General features: G+C 33.2%; 1 protein-coding gene across 2 annotated transcripts in view; it reads right to left on the reverse strand.

Annotated features, from left to right (window-relative positions):
• LOC145688242 (cell adhesion molecule Dscam2-like) overlaps positions 1 to 13,813 on the reverse strand; it is an 802,178-nt gene that overhangs the window by 71,914 nt on the left and 716,451 nt on the right. For both annotated transcript variants that reach the window (XM_081762176.1, XM_081762175.1), the window contains exons 16-17: positions 10,364 to 10,506; positions 3,164 to 3,327 (exon numbers count right to left, since the gene is read on the reverse strand). In XM_081762176.1, coding sequence (XP_081618302.1) covers positions 3,164 to 3,327; positions 10,364 to 10,506 — 307 coding nt within the window. The remainder of the gene's footprint in view (positions 1 to 3,163; positions 3,328 to 10,363; positions 10,507 to 13,813) is intronic.

A 13,813-nucleotide genomic window follows, 5' to 3' on the forward strand; every position in this document is an offset into this window, starting at 1 on the left:
ATCCTGATGCCGTTTACGTCAACGTTTGGTCCCCATTATCATTTCTAGGTGTGAAAAGGTGTGAAAAGTAAAAATAATTTAAAACGACTGATATATTAGTATCAAACCCGCAGTTCTCGTTGTCGCTTAGATGAATAGACACACTTCCAAATACATTAAAGTCCTATCGGCAAGAGAGTAGAGAAGAGGTGAAAAATAAAATGTCTCCAATGACCCAGATTAGTGTAAAATCCATATTTTTGGGGTCGATAAACTTTTAGCTGACAAGCCTGATGACATTTAGGCCCAAGTTTAGACAAGAACGGGGAAGAATGTCCAAGTTCTGCCCCATCGGCAGAGGGGAGGGAGATGTAGGACAAGTAGTGAAAAAATATAATGTCAAAAATGACTGAGATTGTGTCGATTTCATGTTTCCCAGGGTCGGAAAATTGGCTGACCCATTTGAAATGATTTTTGAAATATAGTACCCACCTCAATTTGCCACATCAATTTGATTACGGGCGCATTCTGTGTGGATAGGGCGTTTCAAAAGTTGTACCAAAAGTAGAGTATCTTCTCTGATTTTGCCATTACACTTTCACTGAAATCCATATTCTGAGGATAAGGGGATGAAAATATTTTCCCATATTTCCATGCGTTGAACAGGCAATTAGCTAATATATATATATATATATATATATATATATATATATATATATATATATATGCGTGGTGGCAGTTAACACGCTAAGCAGCGAGTTCAAACTTCTCGCTACTTTTTTCTTAAGTTATTAAAATTAGGGCTAACATAGGGTTATTTCAAATGATGAAATATAAACAAATAAAAAATGAATAAATAAATAAATAGAAGGCTAGTAAAATTACGCGTAGTTACACGGTTCGCCAGTAAGAAAATATGAAGGGAGAATGGTGCCACCGAAGACTGAAAAACGCTTTGTGTTTTCGATGTTTGCGTTCACCAATCTATTATTAGTTTACAACGTAATTTTCTACAAAAGTTCTCTTAAGCAACTAGGAATGGCACATAATTCGTAAGTTGTACTTACATTTTAAGGAAAGATGTTGGATTTATAAGCAAGAGAAAGCTTTCCTACTATCCACCAGCAAAAATTGAAACATCGGGTCGTTCAGGTCGGGTCGACAATGAAGCTCCTTTACTTCCACGTTACCTAAACATTATACCCTATGATATTCTCTCTCTCTCTCTCTCTCTCTCTCTCTCTCTCTCTCTCTCTCTCTCTGGAGGTGTCTTAAAAATGCATTTACATTTATCGTATGTAATCTGCGAGCAGCGAGTACAAATCACAGAATCCATTACATCAGTCTATCATGATATGATACAATGTATACTGTAAGAACTTAACTAAAAGCTGAATGTGTTTCGAGTGTCAACGAGACGCTTTCTGATGTGCAAAAACAACTTTGGTATTGTGAAACGTAACTTCCATTGTCATTTCTTTTACCTATCTATCATTGAACATGAGTTATTAGTATTTCTAATAAATAACATCATTTGTAATAACCCTAAATACGAAAGAACAAACTGGAATCATACTTGAAAATTTAACTTATCACAAATAAATAGTACACTGTAATCATCAGTTTGCAATTACTTTATTCAAGTAACACAAAACTCTAAATTTTGTCAATGGTTCAAGTCACAAAGGTAGAATTGTGGCCATTATCGTATAAATATAAACCATGTTTTACAAACGAGGAATATAAGATAACAACTTTTTTTCCACTCAAAGTATTTAACATACACATACTTGATTGTTAAGACTTACTTAATAGTCTTCATTGGAAAATATACCTAATAATTTCTTATTTTTATTAAAGAAGAACATATTATATTTAGTGTGTTATTTCTTGTTTTTTGTGTAGTTTCCAGGTGGAGAAATAATATTCAAAAATCAAGAAAGTATTCGAAATTCAAAGATGTTTAAAAAAAGTGAAGAAGTTAAGTGTAAAGTTTCAAGTATGAAATAGATTATTTGATAAATTTTAGTAAGCATTTAGTAAACAAACTTCAGATATGTATATTTTTAAATAATAATAGATTTTTTAAAGATAAGAATTCCATTTCATAAATCAGCAACGAAGAGCACACCTCACAATTATTTATATGTGAATACTGAAAAAGTTCGAAAAAAAGTTGGATTAAACAACATCAAATTATAAAATATTAACACATTTATTTTGTAAGTAAAAGTATGTATAAAATTACTGTATCATGAACCACATTCAGAGCTATTTTTTTTTTACAAAAGACGTAAGTTACCAAGTCGCATGTGTTTTTGAAGAATAGTAGTATTGGTAAGAGGAAGAGAGGCAATTTTGAAAAAGGGTTGTATTGTAAAGAAACTACCTGAGAAGAAACATGAATATAAAGGATATTCCACATACATTGTATTACTTGACAATTGAAATAAATGAAGAGCCCCAAGTGACATGAAATATTTGAACAAATTGCTCTAAAACACAATTTCTTCAAGCTTTCTTTCTTTCTTTTTTCCTCTTTAGACAAGTGAAAAGCACGTACTAACTTTCCCAAGGAAGGCTTTCAGTAAATTAATAATAGATAATAAAATATATCTGATGTTTGGTGTATTATTATTATTATTATTATTATTATTATTATTATTATTATTATTATTATTAGTAGTAGTAGTAGTAGTAGTAGTAGTAGTAGTAGTAGTAGTAATAGTAGTAGTAGTAGCATTGCATAGTTTAATTCAGTTCTTTTCAAATAATATTCATTTTTATGAAATCGTTAAACATGTTAATAGAAACTAAATTTAATCACGATAATATCCTCACAACTTTTCAGGAGTCATGTCTCTAAATCTAATAATTTCTTGAACTTCTTCATTTTCTGTTCTTCGTTATATCTATCATGACTCAAATAGCTGATAAGTGAAAAGTGAATGACAAATCAAATTTGAGAACACAACACTGATCTTAGTTTGATAATGTATAAAATGTGTGATTACGTTATTACATTCTTAATGCTAGAATGATATGTTGAACAGGTGATGTGTATCCAGTTTGAAAGATTTTTTATATATATAGAAAATATGATTATATATATATATATATATATATATATATATATATAATATCTTATAGTAAACACACTAGGAGCCTGTTCAGTAAAACTTACTTAGTTTCTCTATATCCTACATAATATCCTACGATATCTCCATTCCAGTCATCCCGATCTGGAGGTTTCCATGTGACATGTAGGCTTGTTGAGCTCTCAGGATTCACTTGAATATCTTTTGGTGGACCTCCAGGCTTTTCTGCATCCGTTATAACATCCAAAACCTACAAAATAAGCAACGACACTGAAAAGATAAGAGCGAAAATATGCGTGCACTACATTGGAGCCAGATTAGATTTATAAGAAGCCTCAATTGAACTGCTCAACTGATCAATTTGAAAATAATGTATCAGTAAGTTTAGATATTTGACCATTAGCAACTGAAAAAGATTGAGAGAAGTAATTACGGCTTTCACATGATATTTTTCCAGCCCTTTTGCTGTGTTGACTTCTTAAAAAAATAACAGTGTAAGGGACTTCAATAATGTGGCATTTGTTTTTAATTACTCTTGTATTACTATTCGGATTGTATTATATTGATAAAAAGACGCTGGTTTAAAACAAGCACAAACATTTGACCTGTACTTTTCACTGAAAAAAAATGAAACACTAGGAAACAATATATTCTTCAAGTCGATTATTGGTAATATTATATGTTGACACATTTAAATATTTAATCTTAATTAAAAAGTCAAACATATTTTCTTTATTAATATAATTTTCTGCAATGCAATTTTTAATTATTGAAGTACATGTTCCTCTTATCTTCTTAGAGAGACAGAACGATACAAAATAAACCAAACTATACTTTAATTTCCTTTCTTTAATTATGATCATGTAGCATAAAATTAATTTTCAGTCAATATATATTATCAACATTTTCTATTACTATTCTTCCTCTTATATTGTTATTATTATTTTCATTATTATTTAGAAAAAAAATATTAATACAGACGAGATCTTTGAAAGTTCAACATATTGAACCTTTCAAATGCAGTTTTGAACCTTGCAAATAGATTTATTATTTTTCCAAGTTTTTATATATATACAGGGTATTTCAAAATAAGTGTTACAAGCCAATATCTCGCGAGCTATACATCAAATAAGAAATATATTAAGAATCAATGTACAATACAGATAGGAAAAAAAATGAGTCGAACACGAGGTTAACCCGCCCCCATTTTGGGGGAAAGGGGTTGTATGTAAAATTTTCAAATGGGAACATAGGTCGAGTGATACCTCGTTCGAAAGAGCTTGGAAAATTGAACATTTTTTGTAGGAAACAATTTTTGATATGGGGCACCGTTTTTAAGTTGGCCCCCCAAAATGGTCATGTATATAAAATTTCCAGTACTTATAAATCAGAAACGGCTGAGTAGAAAAGAGTGAAACAAAAAATGTAAGGGAAAAACCATAGGCAACGTGGAATGGTATTGTTGTGGTGTCCTCAGAGCCTCCATCATGGGGCCCCGGGACCAACTTGAAAATTTCAAATGGGAATATAGGTTGAGTGATACCTTGTTTGATAGATCGTGGAAAGCCAAACAGCTTAGTACAAAATTTCTTTTGATTTCGGGCAAGCTTGTTTAAAAATGGCAGCCGAAAATGGTTCTACATTCATATACAAAGCGCAGTGTTCCAATTGAATGTTACACGCCAATATCCCGCGAACTATGCATCAAATAAGAATACTGTTAAGAATCAATGCACAATACAGGCTGCCTAAAATATGGGTTAAACACGAGGTTCCTCCTCCCCTATTTTGGAAGGAGAGGTGTACGTGGAATTCTTAAATGGCAACATAGGGCGAGTGATACCTTCTTTGATAGATCGTGAAATACCAAACAGTTTAGTACAAAATTAGGACCTCGTGTTTGACACATTTTTAGGCCTGTCTGTATTGTACATTGACTCTTAACACTTTTCTTATTTGATGCATAGTACGCTAGATATTGGCTTGTAACACTCAGTTTGAACTCTGCGCTTTGCATATGAATGTGGAACCATTTTCAGCGGCCATTTTGTAACAGGCTTGCCGGAAATCAAAACAAATTTTATACTAAGCTGTTTGGTTTTCCACGATCTATCAAACAAGGTACCACTCAAACTATATTCCCATTTGAAATTTTCAAGTTAGTCCCGGGGCTCCATGACGGGGGCCATGGGAACACCGCGACACCTTCCCGCGTTGCCTATGGCTTTTTTTATTTTTTGTTTCATATTTTTCTACTCAGTCGTTTCTGATTTATAAGTACTGGATATTTTATCTGTTACAAGACAATTTTGGGGGGCCATCTTGAAAACGGTGCCCCATATCATAAATTGTTTCCTACAAAAATTGTTCAATTTTCCAAGCTCTTTCGAACGAGGTATCACTCGACCTATATTTCCATTGGAAAATTTCACGTACACCCCTCCCCCTAAAATGGGGAGTGGGGAACCTCGTGTTTCACTCATTTTTAGGTCCCTCTGTATTGTACATTGACTCTTAACATTTTTCTTATTCGATGTATAGTTCGTGAGATATTGGCTTGTAACACTTACTTTGACTCACCCTCTCTCTCTCTCTCTCTCTCTCTCTCTCTCTCTCTCTCTCTATCTATCTATCTATCTATCTATCTATCTATCTATCTATCTAGATAGATAGATAGATAGATAGATAGATAGATAGATAGATAGATAGATAGTAATTACAGAAGTTAAGAGGTAAAATACTGTAAATGAAATGCTACTATAAAATAAAGAGGGAGCCGCGGTGGCTCAGTGGTAGAGCGTTCTTCTCTGGTGCATGGGGTCCCGGGTTCAAACCCTGCTCCCGCTAAGTGAATTTTGTGGTGGACAAACATCGTGTGCGTGGGTTTCCTCGGGGTTTTCCCGTTTCCTCCTACTTTCTTCATTCCCCATTTCATTCATCTCTCATCATCACCGTCTCCTTTAGACTAGCCGGCATAACGTGGGATGTAAAACTCAAAGATTTCATTTCATTTTTTTAAAATATAAAATACAAGATCGTAATTTATTTATTTGTGACCACATCTCAATTATGCTTATTACAACCCTTACTTTTCCCATAAATTTACATTAAACAGCAGATTCTAAGGAAAAATAATATCAAACTTCAACTGTGAAGAACTTATATACTTCATGAATGCCACAGTGTTTCTATTATATTTTATTAGACAATGGCAGCACAAAACTTAACTACGTACGTATTTAATAACATGTTAAAGTTTACATGAAGTGAACTGATTGTGCGCAATTTGGCACTTTTAGTGATTACATATAGAAAAAAAAAGTCTACATTCATTTTATTTGTTCGCCAAGATGTCTCTTACGAGATGCATTTAATGTCCTATATTTCGAGAACAAAATAGCTATTGACAAGCTATTTTAAAGTTCGAAACCAACACTTTTTTTTAAATGATTTGAATGCCACCAACGGCGTCCTCAGAAATCTATTTGCAAGTTTGGAGATTTTAACTTCATCTTGAGAACGCAATAATGTTTCAGAAAACGACATCAAATTTAGAATTAGCATCTTCAATTTATCTGGTTGTTTTCAGTGTCATAACTTGTCTGCCAGTGGCTTCACCATGAAACTAATTTGGGAGTTCGAAACTTCAAGCGTGTACTCGAAAACGTGGAAATAACTATGAAAAGCAGTCTTCAGATTACGAATTTTAATACTCTAGATTTACTTCATAGTTTTCCACAACGTGATCTGTGTGCTAGTGGCACAGTCAAGGATCTATTTTGTAATTCGTGTCATGGCTTTGTAACGTCATATTCCCTGAGAAGAAAAGATGCATTGATAAATGGGGTTGGTATTCGAAATCTGCTTTCTAGGTTTGCTTGGCCGTTTATAATGTCATTACACTACATGTGTAAATAGCATTACCAGAAATGTGTTTTAAGGGGTTCAAATAAAGGCGGAGGCTTAACAACTATCTATCTTCTTGAACCTATCTCATACATTTTCCCCGAACCTTGAAAATTTGATGACGCAGTTCACATTTATAGAGCTTTCTGTAGTCATCCTTCAACTATTAATATGTTACATCTTTATTAATATTGTCATTTCACCGGATTCAGCAGCTTTCTTGTACCTAAATAGCAAACGTTCTTACCCTCGCATGAGAAATTGAGATTCAATTATCGGCGGGAATACATGTAATTAGAATTCTCATTTAAACTGTTGTTTCAGTTTTCATATAAACTCGGGAAGTGCTACAAGGGGAATATTAATCGAAAACAAGGAAATGATTTCGCATGATCTTGATTATATTCTGCTCTATCACTTTTCATATGTAGCTCAAAGTGAAAGAGGGGAAACTGAACAGTATAAAAGTATGTGATGAAGTAATCGTAGAAAGAGTGAATGAAATAAGATATAATAGTAATAACAGGGGAAAGATAATGAGAGGATTGTGATATTTCTAAAGTATGTAGTATACAAGTTACACAGTCACCTTTAAAACCACATATATAAACATTGCACCAATGTGACACATTGAACAGAAGATTACTGTTTGTTGACAATGATTATTTTGTATTTTCCAATCTCCCTTGTTTTCTGTTCTCTTCTGCTATTTGACAACAACTCATAGAAAGTACTAAATCTAATTTGATAATGTTCTCAAAACTCTTTTCAACATGTGTCCACACTACTATTTCATATAGAAAATTTGTATTGAAAATATTATATACCAAATATATCCCTTACTTGGTTCAGATTTTATCATCGTAAAGGAAACTAGCTTTTTTTTCCTATTGCGGAAAAAATCTCCTTCCTTGATATTTTAAAAGCATATATTTATTGTTAATGTCTCTTGTTAATGTTTTCTGATATACTCTACACCAAGGTACAATTTGCGTATGAATTTGCTGCACTGAGTGTAATAAACTCAATGCAATACAACACTGTATTTACAATATAGCTAATCAACCATCTCATCATTTAGCAAAAGATGGTTACTTACCAATATATTCTCCAGTGGGAAAACTAAATATTCTCCAAACATATCGGAGCAACAAACTAATTCCGTCTTCAGTGGTAAGGTAGCAAGGATAAAAAATGGATGAGAGAAATATGGTATGGAAAAAGTAAATACATACCACCAAAATAAATCATGTGCTTTGCTTGTCGTTTCTAGTATCTATCTCTTACGTTATATTTATTTGGTGGTATGTATTCCTTTTCCTATACCATATTTCTCTCATCCATTTTTATCCTTGTTACCTTACAACTGAAGAGGGCACTAGCTTATTGTTCCGGTACGTTTGGGGAATATTTAGTTTTCCCACGGCAGGATATATTGGTAAGTAACCATTTTTTTTTTTGTTAATTTGAATCATGCTCTCATGCGCCTACATAATTTTAATCTCATTATTTACTTTATTATACTTCAAATTGACGTTTCATAACAAATTTGTTCTGTACACTTTTGTTATAAATAGCAATTAAAATAGTTAAAAAAAAGAAAAGAAAAAAGTGATTGTGTCCAAACCCCAAATTCGGTGGCCCATAGTTCTGGAAACATAATACTTCATATGCGTACTAACCTCATCAAGCTCTACCGTTATGTCAAGTTTGATCAAGACCGGATGAATTTCATTGGTCGTTTGTGATATTTATACTGATCGTAATGTAATTTTTAAGGGGAAATCAAACGAAAGACAAATAAAGAGAAACACTTAAATTACTATAAACAGTGGAAAACATTTGTCATACTAAATTTAGAATTAAGCATCGACATTTAATGTAAATAATCTAAAAGAAAATACTGCAAAGTAACAACTGAATCACTGATTTGAGAAACGTCGTAAGTCAGCCATATACCGAAAATTAGTTTACACGCAGCTTTCATTCTTGATGATAGCTACACTGTTGGTTTTTATTATGTCAGAAGCCTGCTAATAGTTCGTGCAATATCGAGCTGCAACAAGAGTAACTGAGTTGGAAACGTCACAAAACATTGATTAATGGCATTATTGACAATATTAACTTATGACGTTTCACGAATATGACGTTTCAAACTTATGACGTTTGAGACTTATGAAACAAGACGAATAAACAAATGGCATTTCACTGACTAAAGTGAATAAAAGTCTTAGAAATGCAGGAAGGACAAAATACAAATACGTTCGTTCTTGTTACTACACAGTTTCAACTGTACGCTTTAAATTGAACTAAATAGTTTTACTTAAAGAAAATCAACTAAAAGCATAGTAATTTATGCGAAACACAATTTGGATATCTTCCTATCCCTTTATTGAATGATGACTCACATGCACTTCATGGTGTAAAGTCTGATAATATCTCTGTATCTATGACATAAATACTTGTATTCTGATTTGAATGGTAAGTCTCATTCTGTCACAGAAGCTCCAGATTATAAATCTGAATAACCTTCTTTCATACAGAGATAAAAAAAAAGTGTGAAGAGAAGAAAAGTCTTGCTAAACTGTATTTATTTTCAATCTTTATTTTCTTTCTACTAGCAAATTACATATTATAAGTGACAGCATATGTCTATTTGTAAGCCACATTTAATTAGCATACAAACAAGGTGTAATTCATCACTCTACGATAACTAAAGGGCAAACTGGAAACTTAATCCATCCCTTATTAATTAGGAAGAACCAAACAAACAATAATAAATTTTAATAGTTTCCATTTCCTTGTATTTAGTGAAAATCAATATATATATATATATATATATATATATATATATATATATATATATTTAAATATATGTGGACCCAAGGTTGGTCGTCCCGAGTTTGTAAACATATTGGTGTATGGGAACAAATGGTTATTCAAAGCATCCATTTCTACTGTATTTCCTTTCTTTTTTATTATTTTAATCTTGTTAAGTTTTCATGTTTTTTTTTTATTTTCTAGTTATGAAGCATAAGCTCATGAGACACACATTTGTACATAAATTATAAATATATATAATCATAAGATTATAATAGCTATATTACATTGTTATGTTGTTTCATATAATATTTAACAGCGGGTAAGAAAGGTTATAGTGAGTTGCATGAAAAGAAAAGAAATTCAAAGACTCCTTAAACTACGGTAATTCTCCATTACTGAAATGGGATAATGGGGATCTTTTACTGTTAAATATTGCTAAATATTTTCTTAAGGACGATCCCGCACTACTTCAACAGTAGAAATGTACAAACTTATTTTTATTTTTAAGTTTTTTTTTTTATTTCCTATGGAATTACTAGCTTACTAGAAAGACTCACGTCACTAGGCTGACTTCGACCAAGATCGTTTTCAGCAAATAGACGGAACTGGTAATTCGTTGCAGGTCTTAGGTCTGACACTAAAGCCCATGATTGAGCACCTGGAACAACAACGTCCTGCGTTGTATGGTCATGCCAAATATCTGAAAAGGAATGTTTATCTGATTAAACATAAACAATTGGTAACTTTTATATATATATATATAACAATATAGTGTTCTCATAAATAGAACTTGCTGACGTAATAAATAGAACATCAGTAAAAAACTTGCTGACTAATACTTAGTTAAGGAGGTCTAGGCGCATTAATGCATTAAGGATTTTAGTTTCAACTTAGATGGAACTTAGAGTGCGCGTATCTCTAACTACGCTGGTGAGGCCTTATGGATCCCAGCCGTCATATGTTCCTCTCTAAATTTAAACATGCTCAAAACATCACGCTGGTTTCTTGTCACTCTTACAATTCGGCGTGAACTATTATTGTATAAATAGGAATAAAAGCAAGTAAATTTCGTTTCACAGTGTGAAACTACAGTATACTCTCAAACTATGGGAGTTCAATACTCAAACTTCGAAGTAGTACACCTATAGCTATTGGTTGCAATATATAATTAAGATCAAATATAAAACCTGTTCCTCGGACACTGAATCAATATCAAAAAGCCATTACTCGCGATGCCTTACTGTTTATTTTATATGGTGATAGATGCTGAAATTAGAAGTGGTTAATTTTAACCACTTTCGGGGATGGGATGGGATTTAGATTTCTGGGCTTTCGGCATCTAAGGCCATTTAGCCCTTCACGTTTTTGAGGGATGACGTCCCTCGGCGAGCACACAATCCGGGGAAAGGGAAGGAAGAAAGGATTGGGGAAGGAAGGAAGCGGCCTGGGACCTATAAGTTAGGTACCACCCCCGCATTTGCCTGGTGTGAATGAGGAAAACCCAGGAAAACCTCATTCAGAGTGGCTGGCCTGAAAAAGCGTTTTTACACTTTTTCGACCGAGTGCCCCCACCGGGAATCGAACCCGGGACCGCTCGCACCGAAGGCGCTAACCACTTTCGGATTCAATAGAAGGTTAAAGGAGGAGATAAAACCTACTCTTGGGAAGATGAATCGATTGAAAAACAATCTCGATATCTCTTACAGTTTTTGCTGTACGGAAATCAGTATGAAGGCCACAAGTAGTAGTAAGTTTCAATCACTTACGGTTTTGTTAATGTTCGGATTGTGATGGTAAGTTCTTTTGACACCCTGAATCGATTGCAGAAAACCGCTTCGATATGTATTATCATTTTTGTTCTATGGTGATAAATGTTGAAACCGAAAATTGTTAATTTGAACTACTTCCGGTTAGAATAAAGGGTTAATGAAGAATGAAAAACCTCTTTTTGGGAAGCTGAAATAATTGCAATACATCTTGATGTTATTTACTGTTTTGCTCTATGAAAATCAGTATTGAAACCGGAAATGGCTAGTTTGACCATCTTCCGGTTTGAATAGAGGATTAATGAAGAAGATGGAACCTACTTTGGGACCATGAATCGACTGCAGAAAGCGGCATCTCGATATATCTTACAATTCTTCCTATGTGGAAATCAGTATTCAAACAGGAAGTAATATTAAATTTGAACCACTTTCAGTTGTGGTAGAGTGTTCGGGATAGACATAGTACGTTACCTTGAGACGCTAAATCGTTTTCAGAAAATAGTTTCTCATTATATTTTGCCGTTTTTGTTCTATACTGATAAACGTTGAAACCGGAAGTGACTCATTTAAACCACTTTAGGTTTTAATAGAAAGTTATCGGAGGAGATAGGACCTATTCTTCGGATGCTGATTCGATTACAAAAAACAAAAAAGAAAAACGTTATCGAGTTCACTTAGCGTTTTGCATTAAAAAGTCAGTGTTGAAACCGGAAATGGTTAATATGAACCACTTCCAATAGTGGGTTAATGAAAAAGATGGAACCTATTTTTGGGAGAATGAATCGATTGCAGGAAATCGCGTCTCGATATATCTCTTACCATTCTTTCTTTGTGAAAATCAGTATTGAAACCGGAAATAATATTAAATTTGAACCAGTTCCGATTTGAATACAGGGTTAATGGAGAAGAGGTAACAAATTTTGGGGATAATAAATCGATTACAGTAAACTGCATCTCGATATAGGCTATCTTACAGTTCTTCTTCTATGGAAAAATAATATTAAATAGTAGTAATATTAGGGTGACGTGCAGTTTCTCACGGTGCTCATTCTCGAGCAATTTCACATGGATTAATCGTTCTTCATTATCGAGCGGGTTAATCGTTCTGCAGGTGTCATGCACTTTCACACAGCCCACCTGTCAATCATTTGATTCATCCTGAAAACGCTTTTACTATAGGGGAGAGAGGACACAGAACAAGTGTCAACTGAGTAAGAACAGAAAAGTAGCAAATACAAGTTAAAATGCATACGAACAATTGCAATTAATACTAGAGAAGGAGAGCTTAGGAAATGTTTCACTTTCACAAAAAGAATATTCAAAATAACCAGAAATTAAAATAACTGAAAGCAAGAAGAAGAAAAGATAAGCAAACAAAAGTTATAGTAAAGAAGGAGAGAAAACAATAATATAAACAATATGAAATTGAAATAAATAAGAAAAATAATAACAAAAACTATGGCAAATTGAAATAAATGAAAACAAAAAGAATAAAAAATGATAAATAAGAACAAGAAAGGAACAAAGAAAAATTGTAATCATTAGGAATAGAAGATATAACAATCACAAATTAAAATAAATAAATAATAAAATAAGCAACACTTCAGAGAATTCAGTCAGGAAGTTCAAAAATCAAAAAAACAAAATGTGCCCGCCCGAGAGCATAGAAAAACGTGATTTGTGAAACAGAAAAAAATGCTCCATACTCCAAGGCAATTTGAAGAAGAGCCTTGTCAACTTGTTATTTTCCGAGCGAACAACACATCGCTAAGGTGGAACTTTCTGTACATCGTCAATCCATTTTGTATAATTGATAGTTAATTATTCCAGCTTTTGGAGATGGCCAGGAGCAAGTTCGAGCAAGTTCGAGCCAGTTTTTTGAAACTCGACTCGACTCGAAACAGACATTTTTGAGCTCGACTCGAGAACTCGGCTCGAAAAATTTTCCTTCAACTTGATCCGAATTCAGGTCAAGTTTTGAGTTGAGCCAAATCCTGTGTGTAGTTTCAAGTACTCTTTTCAAGTGTCCTATAGACAATATAATTATTATGAATGATATTACTACTGCTACAATTTATTATTATTATTATTATTATTATTATTACAACACAGCATATGAAGAGGAAAGAGAGGCGGTTTATACGTATCTGAATACCAAGAACTGGTTGACTGCCGACCTCGGTAATCGTGAAGTCTAGAAGGCAAGGACGTCGTTCACGTTCTCGGTTTGAGTTCCGGAGG

Source organism: Thermobia domestica, chromosome 6 (genome assembly GCF_964235325.1).
Source record: "Thermobia domestica chromosome 6, izTheDome1.hap1.1, whole genome shotgun sequence".
Taxonomy (NCBI): domain Eukaryota; kingdom Metazoa; phylum Arthropoda; class Insecta; order Zygentoma; family Lepismatidae; genus Thermobia; species Thermobia domestica.